We start from the raw sequence: 19,711 nt of genomic DNA, 5'->3' as shown, positions 1-19,711 counted from the left end.
CAAATAATTAGATTTCACATCAGTATTTTAATCAAATTTATGACAATCATTATTTTGGAACATACTACAAACTTAATCAAGCTCTTATTTACATATCCATTCTGTGTTTTGATTAACAACATAATCACAACTAAAGAAAAACAGTCATTCTATACATTGAAATGATTGATCCACTTTTTAAATTGACCAAATATACCATTAGTTCTACAGTAGAAAACATGTCTATTGCTCATTACAGTCAGGAGGTCCAAACAGACAAAGGGTTGTAATGTCGACTAGAGTTCAATCCACTAGGATCCAGCTCAACTGGGCTCTTTGCCTTTAACCAAACAGGTACTGAAAGAAGGGCCGTCCTAATTTGAGACATTGATTAACAAAATGTCCACAAAGTTAGGATTTGGCTCCGAGAGCACAGAGAAAGAGTTAGATTGAAGAGTTCCTTCACTTGTTATCAGTAGTCTCTATCCATTCCAAATGCTCTCTCTCTCTCTCTATTCTGTCAGAGTGTCTTCACTTGCAGCAGGCTTTCTTCTTGACGGGCAGGACCTCCAGTAAGACAAACGTGTCTCTCACCCGATCCTCCTGCTCTTTCAGCACTCTGGACACACAGACAGATGCATTGACATGTCACACACTGTCCCCAAATTGACTCTGGAGAAAGAAGGATGTATTTGGAGATTTGAGTTCATCTGAAAGGATGAAAGCATCCATACAAAATTCCTATTCTAATTTATCAGAGGGGGAGGTGGGAAAATTAACATAGCTTATACCTGTCCAATTCATTCAGATCTGGATACCTAGGGGCTGTCCCTCTCCCTCCCTTACCTGGCCAGGTGGATCATGGCCTCTGTCACGTTGTAGCCGGTGTAAGCACTGACCTCATAGAATATCACACGGGTGTCCTACAGGGGAGAAGAGACTCAGGTCACTGGTTGTCACTTAGCTAATGTTGTAGGATGTTCATTTGACCCAGGTTGGAAAATAATCCTGCAGCAACAGGAAATGTTCATTATAATTAATGGACATTCTATTTTTTAGGGGTGCCAGCTACTGGCCCTCCAACACCACCTCCATTAGCATGTGGTCTCCCATCCAGGGACTGACCAGGACCGACCCTGCTTAGCTACAGAGGCAAGCTAGCAGTCCACGATGGTATGCTGCTGGCAAGTCAAACATTTTTATGTGGAAATTAAACTTTAGAAGATTTTTTTATACCTTGAATATGCTACAAGTTTACATTTCCTGCTGTGCAAGAAAATTCCTGCAACAGGATGGTCAAATTAAGATATGGCATCTGTAGAGGACCTACAGATGGCAATAGTGACAGCTATGCAAGGTCTCGTCCATATTTATAGACAGTGAACAGATTTCCCCCACTCTGTGTTGGTCGTTCAGTTCTTGAGATAAGTGTGCTATAGGATGATACTTATGAGTCCCTAAACGGAGAACTCACGTGGGCCAGAGTCTCTGCATCTTTAAGTGGTACCTCCCTCTCGGACGTCGCGTCCATCTTGTTGCCCAGGAGCAGGATGGGAATGCCCACTCCCGCAGCTTCCTGGGAAAACAGAGGTCAATCAAAGGTTAGGCGTCTGCTTAAAACGTTCAGATAAAAATAAACTGGAGAACAAACAATTATTTGTCATGTCCTGTCTGGCCAAAGGCCAAATGTGAGCTGACATGGACGTTGATGAGCCAGGGTCGCACGGCCTTGAAGCTGTCCAGCAACGTGATGTCGTACATGACCACCACGCCGTCTGCCTTACGGAAGAACTGCTTGGTGATGCTGCGGTACCTGTAGCCAACACAGAGAAAAGTTACAACTGGACAAAATGAAACCCTGTTTATTTTGCCAAAGTGCCAAATGCCAACCTGAGAATGTTGCTTTGTTGTCATTTAAGTCACATTCTCAGACTATCATCCAGGCAAAAATAACACATCACATTCTTAGCTACTGTTATCTATTGGTGAGGTTTCGTCAATACTATTTTCACTGGTCCGTGGCCACTCACCTCTCCTGCCCGGCCGTGTCCCACAGCTGCATGGCTACCTGGGTGTTGTCCAACATTAGAGTCTTCACACTGTAGTCAATCCCTGTCAGGAATAGCACTCAGACTGGTTATTCGGGTAAGAGGAATACACAGCAATAATATACTGTAGCGTTACATCCTTTCATTAATGAACACTAGAGGGGGTAGTTGAGCTATTCATCAAGCTTCATGCTTTAGGTAATTGTCTTTCACAGTCAAAGCGGTGAAATCAAACAAGCTGTCCTAGAATGGAGAACCAAGGGGATTCAGAGGAGAATTAAATGGATTCGATGTGACATAATCTGCGGTGGTACAATGTGTACCGGCGGTTCATAGACTGGGAGTGTGACTTTACGAGCCCTTTCATGTGATGCTGCTTTGCCCTTCAATCTTCTGATAGTACACACACACACACACACACACTGCATTAACACACAAAAGGTCAGTGACACCCGTGGTACACAGTAATGTGTTGTCGGCTCTCACCCACAGTAGCGGGGCTGGAGGGGTGGAAGCGGCCGTCACAGAAGGTGCGCAGCAGGGAAGTCTTGCCCACACTGGAGTTGCCCACCAGAACCACCTTAAACAGGCGGTCTGGGGCAGGCACGGCCCTCTCCTTCACCCTCTGGAGGGACAGGCAGAGAAAGAAGTCAACAGAATGATATTTTCAATTGATTGCATATTGAAGAGCTTTGGAAATTATGTTGATCACTTAGATGAAGGGTTTTAGTTCTGATGCTTAACACACAATAGATTTGATCTTATTTTTTTATTTTACCTTTATTTAACTAGGAAAGTCAGTTAAGAACAAATTCTTATTTTCAATGATGGCCTGCCTGTTCAGGGGCAGAACGACAGATTTGTACCTTGTCAGCTCGGGGATTCGAACTTGCAACCTTCCAGTTACTAGTCCAACGCTCTAACCACTAGGCTACCCTGCCGCCCCTGTCCTACGACAGCAGGGTCTTCAACCCCTTGCAGGGTTGGGGTCAACTTCATTCTAACTCAGTAATTCCAAAGTGAATTAAAATACAATACATGAATAGAGATTTGCTCACATTTTGGGTCTCCTTGCCGACGGGCTGCCCTCGAGGTGACGAGGGGATATTTCTGACTCTGCTGAAACTACTTCGGTGTTTGAAGGGGGACACTGTCGTGACCGGAACAGGTAAAGGAACAGGGGCAACTAAGATACTACTCTCCAGATCTTCCGTCCCTTGCTCCTCTTCCTCCTCCTCGTCTTCCTCACTGAGCTGGTGCAGCAGGGGCTGGGGCCCTCCATGAAGCAGGTGGGGGAGGTGGTCCTCCTCGATGGAGATAACCCGACGGAGAGGCCACCCATCTGGGGGACCGTCCAGCCCGTCGCCCCCAACCCCCGGCTTACTCTGGTACTCTGTATGCCTGTCCCTTTCGTTCTGGGTGGGGGCGAGGGTCTTCTCTGACTCGAACATGGAGAGCCTCTCCTTCACCCTCACCCCCTGCGCCTCCACCTCAACCACTTGGGTTGAAGACGAGGTGTTGGAGTCGTGGTAGCCGTTGGCCAGGCCGTAGTTGGTTTTCGGCGAACGTGGTGGACAAGCGGTGTCAACATCGTCCTCGCTAGATGAGGAGGGGGAGGAGACAAAAGAGATTTGAAGGTGTTCTACTGGCAGTGCATCAAGGAACTCATAGGAACCCCCATTGTGGGTGAGGAGTGAGGCTCTTTGGAGACGAGAGGAAGAAACAGAGGATATCGGATTAAAAAAAATGGTTTCTGAGTCCCATGTTGCCAAGGAACTTTCACTCATTAAATGGTAACTCAAAATGGTTCTGGGTGCTGCCATTACTGTCAAGAGCAGCGCAGAAGTCACTACATGTAAAATATATTGTTAGTATATTATATTGCAAATACACTCCTTACACTGCAAAGTACCTTACATTACATTGACTAATTTGGTGCCTTGGCCTCAAAAACACATTTTTTTGATTTGCACATCCTGTTTCTCCTCTTTAATCCAATGTTGATTTAAATCCTGTTACTGACGGACATAAAATCAGTTTCCTTTCACACACGACAAGACTGGTTAATTATGTTCAGGGCACTTCTAAAGGAAATGACCTCACCTTTTAACCGGCTGCTGGCTGGTGTCCGCGAACAGATGGACCAAGCCGGCTCTCTGCTTCTGTTTGAGGGACTTCCTGGGGTTCTGTAGAGCAAAGAGAACACAACAGAATATCATAGAAACATTTTTGTTGTTGTCAATGTCCATATAATGTGGAAATAAATGTGCCTTTGGCTTGAATATGTCTCATCATTCAATATCGCCACAAAGGTAACAGTCAAAATATCATGAGTCAAGAACTCACCACAGCACAGTATATGTCTCGCTCATCTTTTAAATGTTTGTTCATCTCTCTGGATAGATATTGCAAGGAGGACAAAAAATGATAAGTTGTCAAATGAAATGTATAACATGCATGCTGTGTGTGTGTGTGTGTGTGTGTGTGTGTAACTTACCTGAGAAGGTCTAGTTGTTTCATCAGGCTCTGTTTCTCTCTCTGTAGTCCCTCAGTGACTCGGTACATTTCCCTGAGCAGAGAGAGAGGCACCAAAGCTCACTGAACCACACCTGGACAGTAATCTAGTGAATGTTAGCTGTACTAGGAGTGACATGCCATAGCCACTGATGGAACGTTTGTGTGATGCCTAGGTGAGTGAGTGTGTTTGGTCATTACATCTAGTGGTAATATTAACTATTAACCCACATCTCTCTCTCCTGGTGCAGGCGGGAAGCCTGGTCCTGCAGCATGGTCAGTTGTTCCTGGGCCAAGGACAGTTCCTGACAGGTGCTCTCCAGCTCTCTGCTCAGTTCCTCGTTGGTCATCTTCAGCTTGACATTCTCCACCCGGCTCTCCTGCTGCTCACTGCTCAGGTCGCGACACTGGAGATCCAACTGGGGGGGTCAAAGGGTAATATTGTTAGGGAGACATGTATTCTATTATAATCACAGCTTCTTTGTCTTTTACTTTGCTTTATCTGCACCGAAAACACAAAGACTGAAATCAAGAAGGGGGATTAGCCCCGCAGGAGACCAGAGGTGGCCAACCTTCCCCCTGGAGAGTTACAGGAGCCCGGGATGGTATCATTTCTGGAATGTTCCAACAGGAATCTGTTCCAAAAACTTCTTAAAGTACAAGGTTGCCAACAAATAACGCATACAAAAGTAACATGATCTATTCACCTAGCTAACTAGCTGTCCAAAAGGCATCAACTCACCATGTACCTTATTCTTAATGTTTGTCGATAGGCGACCAGAGTGAGGACAGACATTATCAGGAATAAACATGGGGAGTGAAAACTGAATTACATAGCCCCCTCCCTACCCGGTATCTTATTCTGCTGCTATACAACTTTGTATGCGTTGTTTGTTGACAACCTTGTTATTTACTACATTTTTGGAACGGATTCCTGTTTGAACATTCCACAAATTATAGAGGAGGCACCTCAGTCACTCACCCTCCTCTGTTTCTGGAAGAGCTGCTCCAGCTCTCTCTCCTTACTGGACAGCTGGTGCTCCAGGTCGTGACTACGAGACTGGAGGCGCTCCGAGTCCTGGAGGAGAGACGGGGACAGCACATTAGGATAGGAGAAATTAAACAGAAATACAGTACAACAAAACCTTGTTGAGTCCATTGGGTGACTTGTTCAAGGGTATATAGAAGGTAGGGATCCAGCAGGTGTCTAGAGTTTGGTGTTAAGAGACACAGTCCAGGTCTGGGAGAGGGTCTCAAGTCATTTAAACTAACTAACCAACTATATGTACCTGGAGGAGCAGCCGGTCCTTCTCGCTTTTCATTTGTTGCTCCATTTCTTCATACAGACCGCGGATCTCACTGTCGTGTGTGGCTGCTTTCCTGCATGTATGGGGGAGAATGGATTTAATACAACTAAATAACTACTTAGCCAGATGTTGTTTACAAGTGGTAGGTTTGAGAGTGATTATAGCTCATTCTGTTTATGTCATAGCCTCACAGGTGTGACTAATTGCCAATGTTAATTCATCAAGCCTTCTGATTGGACAACTGACTAATTAACAGAACAGTTGGCATGTATGTAAACCCTGTTTCTCTTTTAGGCGGCCGCCCATGGGAGGTGATGCAGTCCAGAGGTATGGTGGCTCCTGGGAGTAATGGAGGGAAGCGAAATGGATGTCTGCCTCCCGCCTGTGATTTGTGAATGTGTTAGTGGGCCAGAGAGGAGCCACGCTGAAAAGGTGAACTTGTGAAACCGTTCCTTAATTTATTAAATGTTTGAACATGTATTTTTGTTGTCTGTTTCTACTTCACTCTGCCTGCTCAACCCAGAGCCAAAGAACTGGTCACATTACATTAGTCTACTGCAGTGCTTTTCCATCTGTAGCTACACAGACTGGTACATGCACGTACCAGCACACTGTCTGTGTGGATACAGATAGAAAAGCACTGCTCTTGGAATTTTGCATTCCTTTAACATTCCGCCACCTTATTAAGCAACCAATTAGTGAGAGGACTGAAGTTGTCTTAAGTGGTACCACACAGTACCATGAGAACAATGTATTAGTATTACCAAACACACCGGGGACCACAGCCATACAAATACCTAGCCAGCTAGTCATTGTCTATCATCAAGGGTAGTATAGTGTACATTGTTTCAGGGGAGAAAAATACATTCTCATCTCTGTCTACATGGCAGCCAATTCCTCAGGCTTGCAATCAATGGTCCTTTTTGAGAATATGATCTCTGAGCTTAGCGGTCTATTGAAACTGATAATTGGGGCATTATGGTAAACCCACATAGAGCTCTGTGTCTACAGGCAGAAACAAAGGCTAGCTTTTTCAAACAAATTTGCATCCTGTAGCACAAACTCAAAAGTTCTGGGACACAAGTCCATGGCGAATACAAGAACCTCCTCCCAGCTGCCAACTGTATTGAGGCTAGGAAACACTGTCACCACCAATAAATCTAAGAGAATTGATCATTTCAATAAGCATTTTAACACAGCTGGCCATGCTTTCCACCTGGCTACCCCTATGCCAGTCAACTGCCCTGCACCCCCCACAGCAACTCTCCCAAGCCTCCCCATTTCTCCTCTACCCAAATCCCGATAGCTGATGTTCTGAAAGAGCTGCAAAATCTGGACACCTACAAATCAGCCGGGCTAGAGAATCTGGCCCTGTGCAACTTGGTCCTGGACTTCCTGACAGGCCGCCCCCACAAGGGTGTGTTCTTAGCCCTCTCCTGTACTCCCTGTTCACCCACGACTGCGTGGCTATGCACACCTCCAACTCAATCAAGTTTGCAGACGACACTACAGTGGTAGGCTTGATTACCAACAACAACGAGGAGGTGCGGGCCCTCTGAGTGTGGTGTCAGGAAAATAACCTCACACTCAATGTCAACAAAACAAAGGAGATTATCGTGGACTTCAGGAAACAGCAGAGGGAGCAGCCCCGTATCCACATCGACGGAACAGTAGTGGAGAGGGTGGAAAGTTTTAAGGTCCTCGGCGTACACATCACGGACAAACTGAAATGGTCCACCCACACAGACAGCGTGGTGAAGGCGCAGCAGCGCCTCTTCAACCTCAGGAGGCTGAACAAATTCGGCTTTACACCAAAAACACAAACTTTTGCAGATGCACAATCGAGAGCATCCTGTCGGGCTGTATCACCGCCTGGTACGGCAACTGCTCCGCCCACAACTGTAAGGCTCTCCAGAGTGTAGTGAGGTCTGCACAACGTATAGCCCGGGGCAAACTACCTGCCCTCCAGGACACCTACACCACCCGATGTCACAGGATGGCCAAAAAGATCATCAAGGACCTCAACCACCCGAGCCACTGCCTGTTCACCCCGCTATCATCCAGAAGGCGAGGTCAGTACAGGTGCCTCAAAGCAGGGACCGAGAGACTGAAAAACAGCTTCTATCTCAAGGCCATCAGACTGTTAAACAGCAATCACTAACTGCTGCTGCCAACATACTGACTCATCTCTAGCCACTTTAATAATGGAAAAATGTAATAAATGTATCACTAGCCACTTTAAACAATGCCACTTTATATAATGTTTACATACCCTACATTACTCATCTCATATATATATACTGTACTCTATACCATCTACTGCATCTTGCATATGCTGTTCGGCCATCACTCATATTTTTATGTACATGTTTTTCATTCCTTTACACTTGTGTGTATAAGGTAGTTGTTGTGAAATTGTTAGGTTAGATTACTTGTTAGATATTACTGCATGGTCAGAACTAGAAGCACAAGCATTTCGCTACCCTCGCATTAAAATCTGCTAACCATGTGTATGTGACCATTAAAATCTGCTAACCATGTGTATGTGACCATTAAAATCTGCTAACCATGTGTATGTGACCATTAAAATCTGCTAACCATGTGTATGTGACCATTAAAATCTGCTAACCATGTGTATGTGACCATTAAAATCTGCTAACCATGTGTATGTGACCATTAAAATCTGCTAACCATGTGTATGTGACCATTAAAATCTGCTAACCATGTGTATGTGACCATTAACATCTGCTAACCATGTGTATGTGACCATTAACATCTGCTAACCATGTGTATGTGACAAATAAAATGTGATTTGATTTGATTTGACCCTCTCTTTCTAAAATGATCTGCCGAAATTGTTGCAACCCCTATTACTAGCCTGTTCAACCTCTCTTTCATATCGTCTGAGATACCCAAAGATTGGAAAGCTGCCGCGGTCATCCCCCTCTTCAAAGGGGGAGACACTCTAGACCCAAACTGCTACAGACCTATATCTATCCTACCCTGCCTTTCTAAGGTCTTCGAAAGCCAAGTTAACAAAAAGTTCACCGACCATTTCGAATCCCACCATCGAACCCCATATTCTCCGCTATGCAATCTGGCTTCCGAGCTGGTCATGGGTGCACCTCAGCCACGCTCAAGGTCCTAAATGATATAACTGCCATCGATAAGAGACTGTGCAGCCGTATTCATCGACTTGGCCAAGGCTTTCAATCACCACATTCTTATCGGCAGACTCAACAGACATGGTTTCTCAAATGACTGCCTCGCCTGGTTCACCAACTACTTCCCTGATAGAGTTCAGTGTGTCAAATCGGAGGTCCTGTTGTCTGGACCTCCGGAAATCTCTATGGGGGTGCCACAGGGTTCAATTCTCGGGCCGACTCTTCTCTGTATACATCAATGATGTCGCTCTTGCTGCTGATGATTCTCTGATCCATCTCTACGCAGATGACACCATTCTGTATACTTCTGGCCCTTCTTTGGACACTGTGCTAACTAACCTCCAGACAAGCTTCTATGCCATACAACACTCCTTCCGTGGCCTCCAACTGCTCTTAAATGCAAGTAAAACTAAATGCATGCTCTTCAACCGACCACTGCCCGCACCTGCCCGCCCGTCCAGCATCACTACTCTGGACGGTTATGACCTAGAATATGTGGACAACTACAAATACCTAGGTGTCTGGTTAGACTGTAAACTCTCCTTCCAGACCCACATTAAGCATCTCCAATCCAGAATTAAATCTAGAATCGGCTTCCTAATTTGCAAGAAAGCATCCTTTGCTCATGCTGCCAAACATACCCTCGTAAAACTGACTATCCTACCGATCCTCGACTTTGGCGATGTCATTTACAAAATAGCCTCCAACACTTTACTCAACAAATTGGATGCAGTCTATCACAGTGCCATCGGTTTTGTCACCAAAGCCCCATATACTACCCACCACTGCGACCTGTATGCTCTCGTTGGCTGGCCCTCCCTTCATACTCGTGGCCCTCGCTTCATACTCGTCACCAAACCCACTGGCTCCAGGTCATCTACAAGTCTTTACTAGGTAAAGCCCTGCCTTATCTCAGTTCACTGGTCACCATAGCAGCACCCACCCGCAGCACGCGCTCCAGCAGGTATATCTCACTGGTCACCCCCAAAGCCAATTCCTTCTTTGGCCGCCTTTCCTTCCAGTTCTCTGCTGCCAATGACTGGAACTAACTGCAAAAATCACTGAAGCTGGACACTCTTATCTCCCTCACTAACTTCAAGCACCAGCTGTCAGAGCAGCTCACAGGGCATTGCACCTGTACATAGCCCATCTGTAAATAGCCCATCCAACTACCTCAACCCATACGGTATTTATTTGCTCCTTTGCACCCCAGTATCTCTACTTGCACATTCATCTTCTTCACATCTACCACTCCAGTGTTTAATTGCTATATTGTAATTACCTCACCACTATGGCCTATTTTATTGCCTTACCTCCCTTTTCTTACCTCAGTTGCACACACTGCATATATACTTTTTTCCTATTGTGTTATTGACTGTATGTTTGTTTATTCCATGTGTAAATCTGTGTTGTAGTTTGTGTCTAACTGCTTTGCTTTATCTTGGCCAGGTCACAGTTGTAAATGAAAACTTGTTCTCAACTAGTCTACCTGGTTAAATAAAGGTGAAATATATTTATTTAAATATGAAAAAAAAACAGGTTCAACGAGTAATATGGAATTTATGTCTGGAGTAGTTGACTTGATAGAACCTCGCTGCATTCATTCACTGAAGGCCTGTATCAACCTTTTGAAGGTATGAACTACTTGCATGTAAAAGGACTACTTTCAATGGGATAGAATCCTGAATCAAACGTTATTTGTTCTACAATCTGGTACACAAACAGACCTCTATAGCAAAATAGACCATAGATCTATCACATGGGTTGGAACTGAACAAGCTATTGTCAGTTCTATGAATCAATGACTGCAGTTTGAACTGAATAATTACACTCTGATGAACTGCAACCGAGAAGCCGAAGACATACTGGACGTGCATTTACAAAGCTGCAAGCTGTTAGTATTGTGCTTTAAATGGCTGTGGTTGCAGTCCACTAAACAGTCACAGTGAAGATATCACACATAATGATCACATAATCATGTCTAAATGCCAAAGGGACAGTTTCTCAGACACAGATCAAGTTTTGTCCTGGACTCAAAAGCACTTTCAAAAGAGATTCTCCCTTGGCAATGCTTTGTAGTCTGGGACTAGGCTTAATCTGTGTCCGGCAAAGTGGCCCAGGGAGTAGCAGTGACAACAAAGAGAGGAGGTACTTGTGGTCTCCAACCTCTGGAGGGCGCTCTCCATCTCCCTCCTCTCCTCTTTGGCCTCTTTGATCTGGAAGGTGACTCTGGCCAGGAATTCCTCAAAGTTCGACAGGAGGTGAGGCTCGTCCCTCCTCAGCTGGGCCCACAAGCTGCGCACCTCACCTGGACTGGAGGAGGGGGGAGAGACAGAGACAGAGGGTAAGAGTTCTGATAAAACTACAGGGACCGGTCACATTCAACTTACCGGTTGACCTCCACTATATCAGAAACCATTGGAATCACTGTAAAGACACAGGGTTCCAAAAGTGTAGAGGGGTGGTGCCCAAACAGTTCTGTACACCATGAACCAGCTAAAGCCATGACGGGCAAGTTGAAAGTTCAACCCCACACTTTCAGTGCCAAACAGTTCTGTACACCATGAACCAGCTAAAGCCATGACAGGCAAGTTGAAAGTTCAACCCCACATTTTCAGTGCCAAACAGTTCTGTTCCACATGAACCAGCTAAAGCCATGACGGGCAAGTTGAAAGTTCAACCCCACACTTTCAGTGCCAAACATTTCTGTACAGCATGAACCAGCTAAAGCCATGACGGCAAGTTGAACGTTCAACCCTACACTTTCAGTGCCAAACAGTTCTGTTCCACATGAACCAGCTAAAGCCATGACAGGCAAGTTGAAAGTTCAACCCCACACTTTCAGTGCCAAACAGTTCTGTTCCCATGAACCAGCTAAAGCCATGACGGGCAAGTTGAAAGTTCAACCCCACACTTTCAGTGCCAAACAGTTCTGTACACCATGAACCAGCTAAAGCCATGACGGGCAAGTTGAACGTTCAACCCCACACTTTCAGTGCCAAACAGTTCTGTATACCATGAACCAGCTAAAGCCATGACAGGCAAGTTGAAAGTTCAACCCCACACTTTCCAAGATGAGGCAACAACCCTAAACAAAGATATTTGGGGAATACACACAAGGTGCAATATTGTAATGTTGCATATGTAATATTGTATAGTAATAAAGTAGGTAATAATGTGAGGTGTGGTTAGCTCCACCCACTCCTGGAACACGTTGCTGGCCCCTAGGCTCTCCAGCAGCATACAGAAGTGACTCTCCTCCTCATCCTCCCACCCTCCAGTCAACCTCTCATCCCATTGGCTCTGGTATAGGGCTTCTGAGGGCTTCCTAGAAGTGGGGAGGGTGGGTGCTGCGTCCTCGGCTACAGAGATCCTCCGGCTGTGCAGGAACTGACCTGGGGACAGAGCAGGAAGCATAAGCATCACAGCAAGATGTCGTAACATCAGTTTGAATTACAAATCAGGGGGTGATTCAATTTTGAAAGTGCCCTGCACTCACAATTATCAAGTTTCTGATGGTTGTGAAAAGAGAACTCAAGTTTAAGTTTGTAAGTGCATTTTATACAGAGTACAACCTATCCTTACCTGAGTGAGCATCTACTCCCTGCCAGCTAGGAGATAAATTCATCTATACCTTATCTTTGTCACGTTTGAATGTGGTCCCTCACTCCATTGATCTCAAAACACAAGTTATTGAACCAAGAGTAAACCATGAGACATACAGCAGATTGTCCCTTGGGGATGAATAAAGTCATATTGAATTGAATGTGGGGAGATAAAGAGAAGAATAGGGAACTCACTAAATCCTGATGAGAACACTTCGAGGGTGAGGTAGCCGTTCTGGTCAGTGTTCAGGGAGTCAAATACATTCTCCAGTTCTTCAGCAGTGAGGGGTAGTTCTCTGTGAAGCCTCTGTGGAACACAGACATGCACGCACACACACATACACACACATGCAAACACACACACACACACACACACACATGCACAAACACAAGAAATAGATTGTTTCTTCTGCTAAGAGATGTAACACAACACAAGCCCAACAGTCATCTCCTGCTTCACTCCAAAGAGAAAGATATTCAAGTCAGTAGCATTGGATGTGCATCTACTACAGCTGTAATATCTGTCACCCTGGACCTTGTCCTGCCTCTCTGAATAGAAATGTGTCAAGGAAAGCACGCGAAAGAAAGCCATTGAATAGAAAATGGGAGTGATTAACTGAGTTTACACCATTATTGTGGATTTCATATTGTCAGTGCCAGTGGTATAGGCCATATGATTGTATTCATTAATAGGCAATTACATGTTACATTATCCTTAGATAATGCACACGTCAACATCACCATTTTCCAGGTGATTCTTCTGTTAGCCTTTTAAGCACTTTCTATGAACAATAAATGTACAAAACACTATCCCCTCTAAGCCCGGACAACAACAAAAGCCGTCTTTTGTTCATTTCAAAACAGAGCTTGAGTGAAATACAAAAATGTGTGTGTAAGTGTGTGCATGCACCTGTTTCTGATGGAAATCCATCCAGTGTTCCTGGACACAGTGATCAAAGGTGCTGTGCTATTGAGTGGCTGCTTCAGTGAGCAGGTGGAGAAGTTCTCGATATGAAAACCTCTGAATGGTCAATGAGGTAGAGAACCATAGCACAAAGCACCTCCTGCATGTCACACTGTCCTCTGGTTATGTCATGGTTGTGAGAGACAGCATCATTTGTGTGTGTGTGTGTGTGTGTGTGTGTGTGTGTGTGTGTGTGTGTGTGTGTGTGTGTACCTTAACCCTTGAAATGAACTTGTTTGTTTGTCTAGTTTTGATTTACATTTGTCAACTAATGTGAATTCAACGTGAATTCAACAAAAAATGTTACTATGTCATTCAATTAAGGTTAAAGGTTAGGTGAAAAAAATACGGAATTCCCTTTGTTGATGACTTTTTTCAAATCCAATTATTTTCCCACATTGATTCAACGTCATCAAATTACATTTTTTGGTTGAAATGACGTGGAAACAACGTTGATTCAATCAGTTTTTGCCCAGTGGGTTTTGACATAATTCCCATAATTGTCCCTCTGTCAAAACGATTATCTAAGCATGGCTGCATCAATGAGATAGACATCTATGTCCATAACATCTAAGTTTCTAACAAGTGTAAAACTGAGGCAAAACAAGCCCCCCCATCGCCCCCTCCTCGAACCCTCATATCGGTGCGTGTGATGAAGCCTTTGCCCTCCACATCGCAGGTCTGGAAGAATTCCTTGGTCTTATCCAGCATGGCGATGCTTCCCCAGTCAGAACCCCTCCTGTCTGAACTCTTCCTCATGGGGACAGCTCCTCCTCTGCCCTTGGCCTCAGACTCCTCCATGTCACTAGATATACTTCTGCAGAGTATTCTGGTGGCTCTGAACAAGGTAGAATCAGACATGGCTGTCTCACTCCTCGGCCTGGCCGGTTGGGGTCATGGTGAGCGATGAGACCAGGCACCACAAGTCAGTAGTGATGAGGCCACAGAGACTGTTTTCATATCTCAGTAAATGGTCTGTCTATGAGTTTTCATATCTCAGTAAATGTTCTGTCTAGGAGTTTTCATATCTCAGTAAATGGTCTGTCTAGGAGTTTTCATATCTCAGTAAATTGTCTGTCTAGGAGTTTTCATATCTCAGTAAATGGTCTGTCTAGGAGTTTTCATATCTCAGTAAATGGTCTGTCTAGGAGTTTTCATATCTCAGTAAATGGTCTGTCTAGGAGTTTTCATATCTCAGTAAATGGTCTGTCTAGGAGTTTTCATATCTCAGTAAATGGTCTGTCTAGTAGTTTTCATATCTCAGTAAATGATCTGTCTAGGAGTTTTCATATCTCAGTAAATGGTCTGTCTAGGAGTTTTCATATCTCAGTAAATGGTCTGTCTAGTAGTTTTCATATCTCAGTAAATGGTCTGTCTAGTAGTTTTCATATCTCAGTAAATGGTCTGTCTAGGAGTTTTCATATCTCAGTAAATGGTCTGTCTAGGAGTTGTCATATCTCAGTAAATGGTCTGTCTTGTTCCCAGGTTCCTGGGAAGAATAAAAAGGAAAGACATTAGAATATAACCTTACTTCTGTTTGAAAAGTGGGTACATGAAGACCATGATGATTACAGAGAGCATCACGATGTAATGTTTTCTTTTTAGATTTATACGCTCTCATAAGTCAGTGAAAAAATATCAGAATCGGTCTGCCTGTCTAAAAGCAGCTTTTGAGATGTGTGTCATGTTGGTAGTGTGTTGTAGGTTAGTAATGCATGAAAGCAGAACTCTTTCTGTGATGAAAGTCTCTTATCTATGTGAAAGAATACAGGAAAGGAGATAGTTGTTACTCAATAGTAACACTATGAGAAAAGTTTGGTCTTGAACCACGTGTCAGCAGTCCTTTGGGTATAAATTCCCTTTTTCATAAGCTGAGACTTTCATCCTAGCTAACATGCTGGGAAGTATGTAAACATAACGGCTTATCTTAATACCGAAGCACACAATCCTCACAACTATGTTAATTCCTGCATACCATAGACTACAGTCTAGACATTGTGAATAAAAACCACTCAATGAAATCCTCTTCAGGTTTGGGAACACTGAATATTAGCAGTCGGTAGGCTGCCTGTATCTTCTAAACACAGAAGTATTACAGTCTGTGCTCTAGAGAGTAACATCCTTGAGCTGCTATCAGTCTATTGCTAATCTGCACCCTGAGCTGCTATGTTTTTCACTACATTGTAAAGCAGGGCTAGTTAACCACAACAAATTGGGGGGGAGGAAGTGGTTATAGCGGATAGGGCTTCTGTGGAAATGGCGAACGTTAGGTGTGGGTGACAGCATCATGGGCTTCAAATCAAGACCGATCAGACTTGAACTCATGAGGTCTGTACAGTAGCAGTTTTAGTTAAGGTAGAAAAAGAACATGACATGCTCTGTAGGTGTTGACTAATGTGGGTAACATTATTCACAAATGAATACATACCATATGAAACGTAACATATCATACAAAATGGAGTGTCTCTGATTTACATACAGAATAATACGAAATGCTCTGAGACCGGGTTGGTAGCTGATAGCCTATCATATTACAAAACACTGTATTCCACTTAGGGACCAGGATGTCCATCTGCCTTTTACTCATCTAGCCAGACCAAGAAAGAATGTAACATCCCATTTAGAAGGAAATGTCAGTTTGGTTAGTTCTCATTAGAAGGAGCATATCCAACATAAATGGCAACAGTAGGATTTTGTTTTATTTAACCTTTGTTTAATTAGGCATTAATTATGTATAAAACCTTCAGAATCTAAAAAAAGAAAGCAATACTATAATATGTGCAAGATGTTTGTTGCCCTTTCTGACAAAATCGAAAGTAGAGTGTGTGCTTGTCACCATGTATACCATTTTTAAACTGATGGGTGTGAAAATATGTATCATTTCTTACGTCTATATGATCCATAAAATGTTCACATAGGCAAGTTCATGCATTCTGTATTGAGTAAAATAAACTATCAAATTAATTATCGGATAAGCAAAAGAAACACTAATAACTTACCTTTTTATATCCAAAAGATTAAGATATTAGCCCTGAAACTTGTGGAACCAAAGTACAGAAAGCGATGATCGCACTTCCTATTTAGGAAGTTCTTGCCTCTCAAACGACGCTTTGAAAAGTAATTTGCATACCATGTGATGTCATGGGGCAGTCGCCTGAGGGGATTTAGGGTTCGAGTTCTCACTAATAATCACCATTTAGGGTAGATAGAGCTCCCGTTAAATATCAACATGCAACAGGTAATTAGTACTATAAGAATGACAGCGACAGTGGAAGGGCAGCACGGACATCAAAAGACTTGTGCGCCACACATAATCTGTAACTATGACAACGCCTGGGCAAGGAGGTACACGGTGTCGTCCAAAGGGTGTCCAGGACACGGTCTCTATTTTGTCCCGCTACAAATTAAACACTACATTTGTAACTCTCAATTCTGCAGTCTACTTGGATCAACACTAGCTTTAGTTTTTGGTGCACTCATATATAGAATAATAAACCAGACTTCGCTTACAACCTTTTATTAACATTTAATAGAAATGGTTATTTGAAAGGAATATTTAAATATTTTACAAGAACAGCTCATCTCACAAATGCCACCTTGTGGTTCAAAATGTAAATAAACCGCTAAAAAGTCTGAAAATCTATTATGATACAATCTATTCAAAGTGGCAGTTCACAAAATAAGAACAAGACTCATCTATGATATAAAACCATCACACTAAGAGTCAACTGTATATTTGCTATTTGAAGCCTTCGACATCCATTTGTCTGGGTCATTTTCCCGGCCCGGTCCCTTGAATCTTCTGGAGCAGGTATTCCATCTGGAGGTTCAGGTTGGGCTGTCCCTTCTTCGTCTTTTTGCTCAGCATCTGAAATGTCTCCATTTTCTTCTGTTTGTACTTCTTGATAGCTTCTTCTTTCTGCTCCTTGTTCTTCAAAAACTCCTATTTGGAGGAAGAAAATACCACTCGTTGAGAACAGTCCAACGCTTTTGACCTACGATAGTACTTTTCTGAGGGCTTTAATTGAGAACGTGAAAAACTATACCTCTTTCTTATTCTTCTGCTTTTCTTTAACACTTTCAAACTCCTCTTTTGTTTTCTGATAGGAAGTCTTCCTCAGCATTTTCTTTTTACTCCGGTTACTCATGGGTAGACTGGAACACAACGACACATTAACATGTTGCATTGTCTTTTTACTCCGGTTACTCATGGGTAGACTGGAACACAACGACACATTAACATGTTGCATTGTCTTTTTACTCCGGTTACTCATGGGTAGACTGGAACACAACGACACATTAACATGTTGCATTGTCTTTTTACTCCGGTTACTCATGGGTAGACTGGAACACAACGACACATTAACATGTTGCATTGTCTTTTTACTCCGGTTACTCATGGGTAGACTGGAACACAACGACACATTAGCATGTTGCATTGTCTTTTTACTCCGGTTACTCATGGGTAGACTGGAACACAACGACACATTAACATGTTGCATTGTCTTTTTACTCCGGTTACTCATGGGTAGACTGGAACACAACGACACATTAACATGTTGCATTGTCTTTTTACTCCGGTTACTCATGGGTAGACTGGAACACAACGATACATTAACATGTTGCATTGTCTTTTTACTCCGGTTACTCATGGGTAGACTGGAACACAACGACACATTAACATGTTGTATTGTAACTCCTTCAAGTGGTTGGCCTTGACTGCAACGACATTTCGCACAAAGCTTTGCCACACTTCACTGGCAGCAATTACATTTCACACAGTACAGTGCAAATGGATAATGCATTTACATTTTTTTGCACAAACTGCTTTACTCCAAACCAGATTAGCAAATTGTATTGTCACATACACATATTTGGCAGATGTTATTGCGGGTGTAGTGAAATGCTTGTGTTCCTAACTCCTACAGTGCAGTAGTATCTAACAAGTCACAGCAATACACACAAATCTAAAAGCAAAATAATGGAACTAAGAAATATATAAATATTAAGACAAGCAATGTCGGAGTGGCGTTAACTAAAATACAGTAGAATATAATACAATATATACAAATGAAATTAGTAAAGCAGTATGCAAACATTATTTAAGTGACTACCTGTCATTCTTTGAGGCCGCAACTGCTGGAGTGGGCTGTGGGGCAGAGTCAGTCTTGTCAGAGGAGATGTCCTCTGCAGGGTCTATGGCTGTAGCTAGGTCCGTGGGGGCTTCATTCACAGCCATGGGAGCTGCTTCCTCCTCTACTGGACCACCACCGCCAGCCATCCTAGCTTTGGTTCTGTTGATTCTGTTCGTCTTAACCTCATTCCTCAGTTTCTCGGCCTCAGCCTCGTAGAGATGCCTCAGATGTTCGGGGTACTGTTCTGTATATTGGGTTTTGGCCTCTGTGTTCTTCCTCCTCTCCTTCCGTAGCAGTTTGTTGTATTCATGTTTCACTTTCTCCTTCCTTTTGAAGGCAAAGCCCTGGCCTGAGGAAAGAGATGTTTATGGTTCAAGCATTAATGTATATCTGCAAAAACACTGTTTGTTAACTTACACAAACATTTAGCCACCCATGTAGCTAAATTAGTTTATTAGCTAATTGATCAAGGGGGGGGGGGCTTCATAGATTAATCAGGACCTTTATAGATTCCCCACTTCTACAGTTGGAAGGTCTAGTTATCCTGGCACTCTACATATTGAATGATTTCATTTTATACAATATACATTAACTGCAATTCTAAACACACTTTAGATAGCTAGATAGGCTAGCTTAGCCTGGTTGCCGTCTCTGTTCAGCTAACTATTATATTCCAGTGGCAAGTTAGCTAGCTAAAGTGACTGGAACTCAGACTATGGCTAGCTAGCACTGGCAAGCGAGCTGAGCTACCTTCTCCAATACTGCCGTCGAATACTTTGTGCTCAGAGACCCACTTCTTCTTGCCCCCTGGTCGATTGTAGGGTTGGTTTCTATTGCCACGTTTTCCGTCAAATGTGACATTGGTCTTCATTTTCTGCTGTGCTGGTGGTGCCATTTCACTCAATTTTAGCAAAATATCGCACGTTTCATGTGTTTACGTTGCATGTGCTTTTCGTCGCATTGTTATGACGTACGTGGTGGTTTCAGAAAGACAT

General features: G+C 43.5%; 2 protein-coding genes across 7 annotated transcripts; both read right to left on the bottom strand.

Moving 5' to 3' along the window:
* Positions 1-7: 7 nt before the first annotated feature.
* cracr2ab (calcium release activated channel regulator 2Ab) lies at positions 8-16,686 on the bottom strand. Of its 6 annotated transcripts, none has more exons than XM_065021471.1 (18): positions 16,581-16,686; positions 14,215-15,070; positions 12,813-12,924; positions 12,215-12,407; positions 11,179-11,325; positions 5,831-5,921; positions 5,524-5,619; positions 4,773-4,960; positions 4,525-4,596; positions 4,374-4,422; positions 4,131-4,213; positions 3,086-3,728; positions 2,514-2,652; positions 2,010-2,091; positions 1,678-1,792; positions 1,454-1,555; positions 826-902; positions 8-598 (listed from the first exon to the last, which is right to left on the bottom strand). In XM_065021471.1, the coding sequence occupies exons 2-18, from the start codon at positions 14,440-14,442 to the stop codon at positions 511-513; spliced, it is 2,505 nt and encodes an 834-aa protein (XP_064877543.1). In that variant the 5' UTR covers positions 14,443-15,070; positions 16,581-16,686; the 3' UTR covers positions 8-510. The 6 variants fall into 6 exon arrangements, 4 of the variants coding, with proteins under 4 accessions (XP_064877543.1, XP_064877545.1, XP_064877544.1 ...); XM_065021473.1 differs by having other exon boundaries at positions 8-651; positions 3,086-3,626; XM_065021472.1 differs by having other exon boundaries at positions 3,086-3,626.
* Positions 16,687-17,082: 396 nt separating this feature from the next.
* On the bottom strand, positions 17,083-19,700 carry ccdc59 (coiled-coil domain containing 59). The gene is made up of 4 exons (XM_029643783.2): positions 19,467-19,700; positions 18,696-19,065; positions 17,628-17,736; positions 17,083-17,524 (listed from the first exon to the last, which is right to left on the bottom strand). The coding sequence occupies exons 1-4, from the start codon at positions 19,609-19,611 to the stop codon at positions 17,354-17,356; spliced, it is 795 nt and encodes a 264-aa protein (XP_029499643.2). The 5' UTR covers positions 19,612-19,700; the 3' UTR covers positions 17,083-17,353.
* Between the last annotated feature and the right edge of the window lie 11 nt (positions 19,701-19,711).

This window comes from Oncorhynchus nerka, linkage group LG8 (genome assembly GCF_034236695.1).
Source record: "Oncorhynchus nerka isolate Pitt River linkage group LG8, Oner_Uvic_2.0, whole genome shotgun sequence".
Classification (NCBI taxonomy): domain Eukaryota; kingdom Metazoa; phylum Chordata; class Actinopteri; order Salmoniformes; family Salmonidae; genus Oncorhynchus; species Oncorhynchus nerka.
Note: the sequence above shows the minus strand (reverse complement) of the source record. Positions and strands in the feature narration are given on the sequence as shown.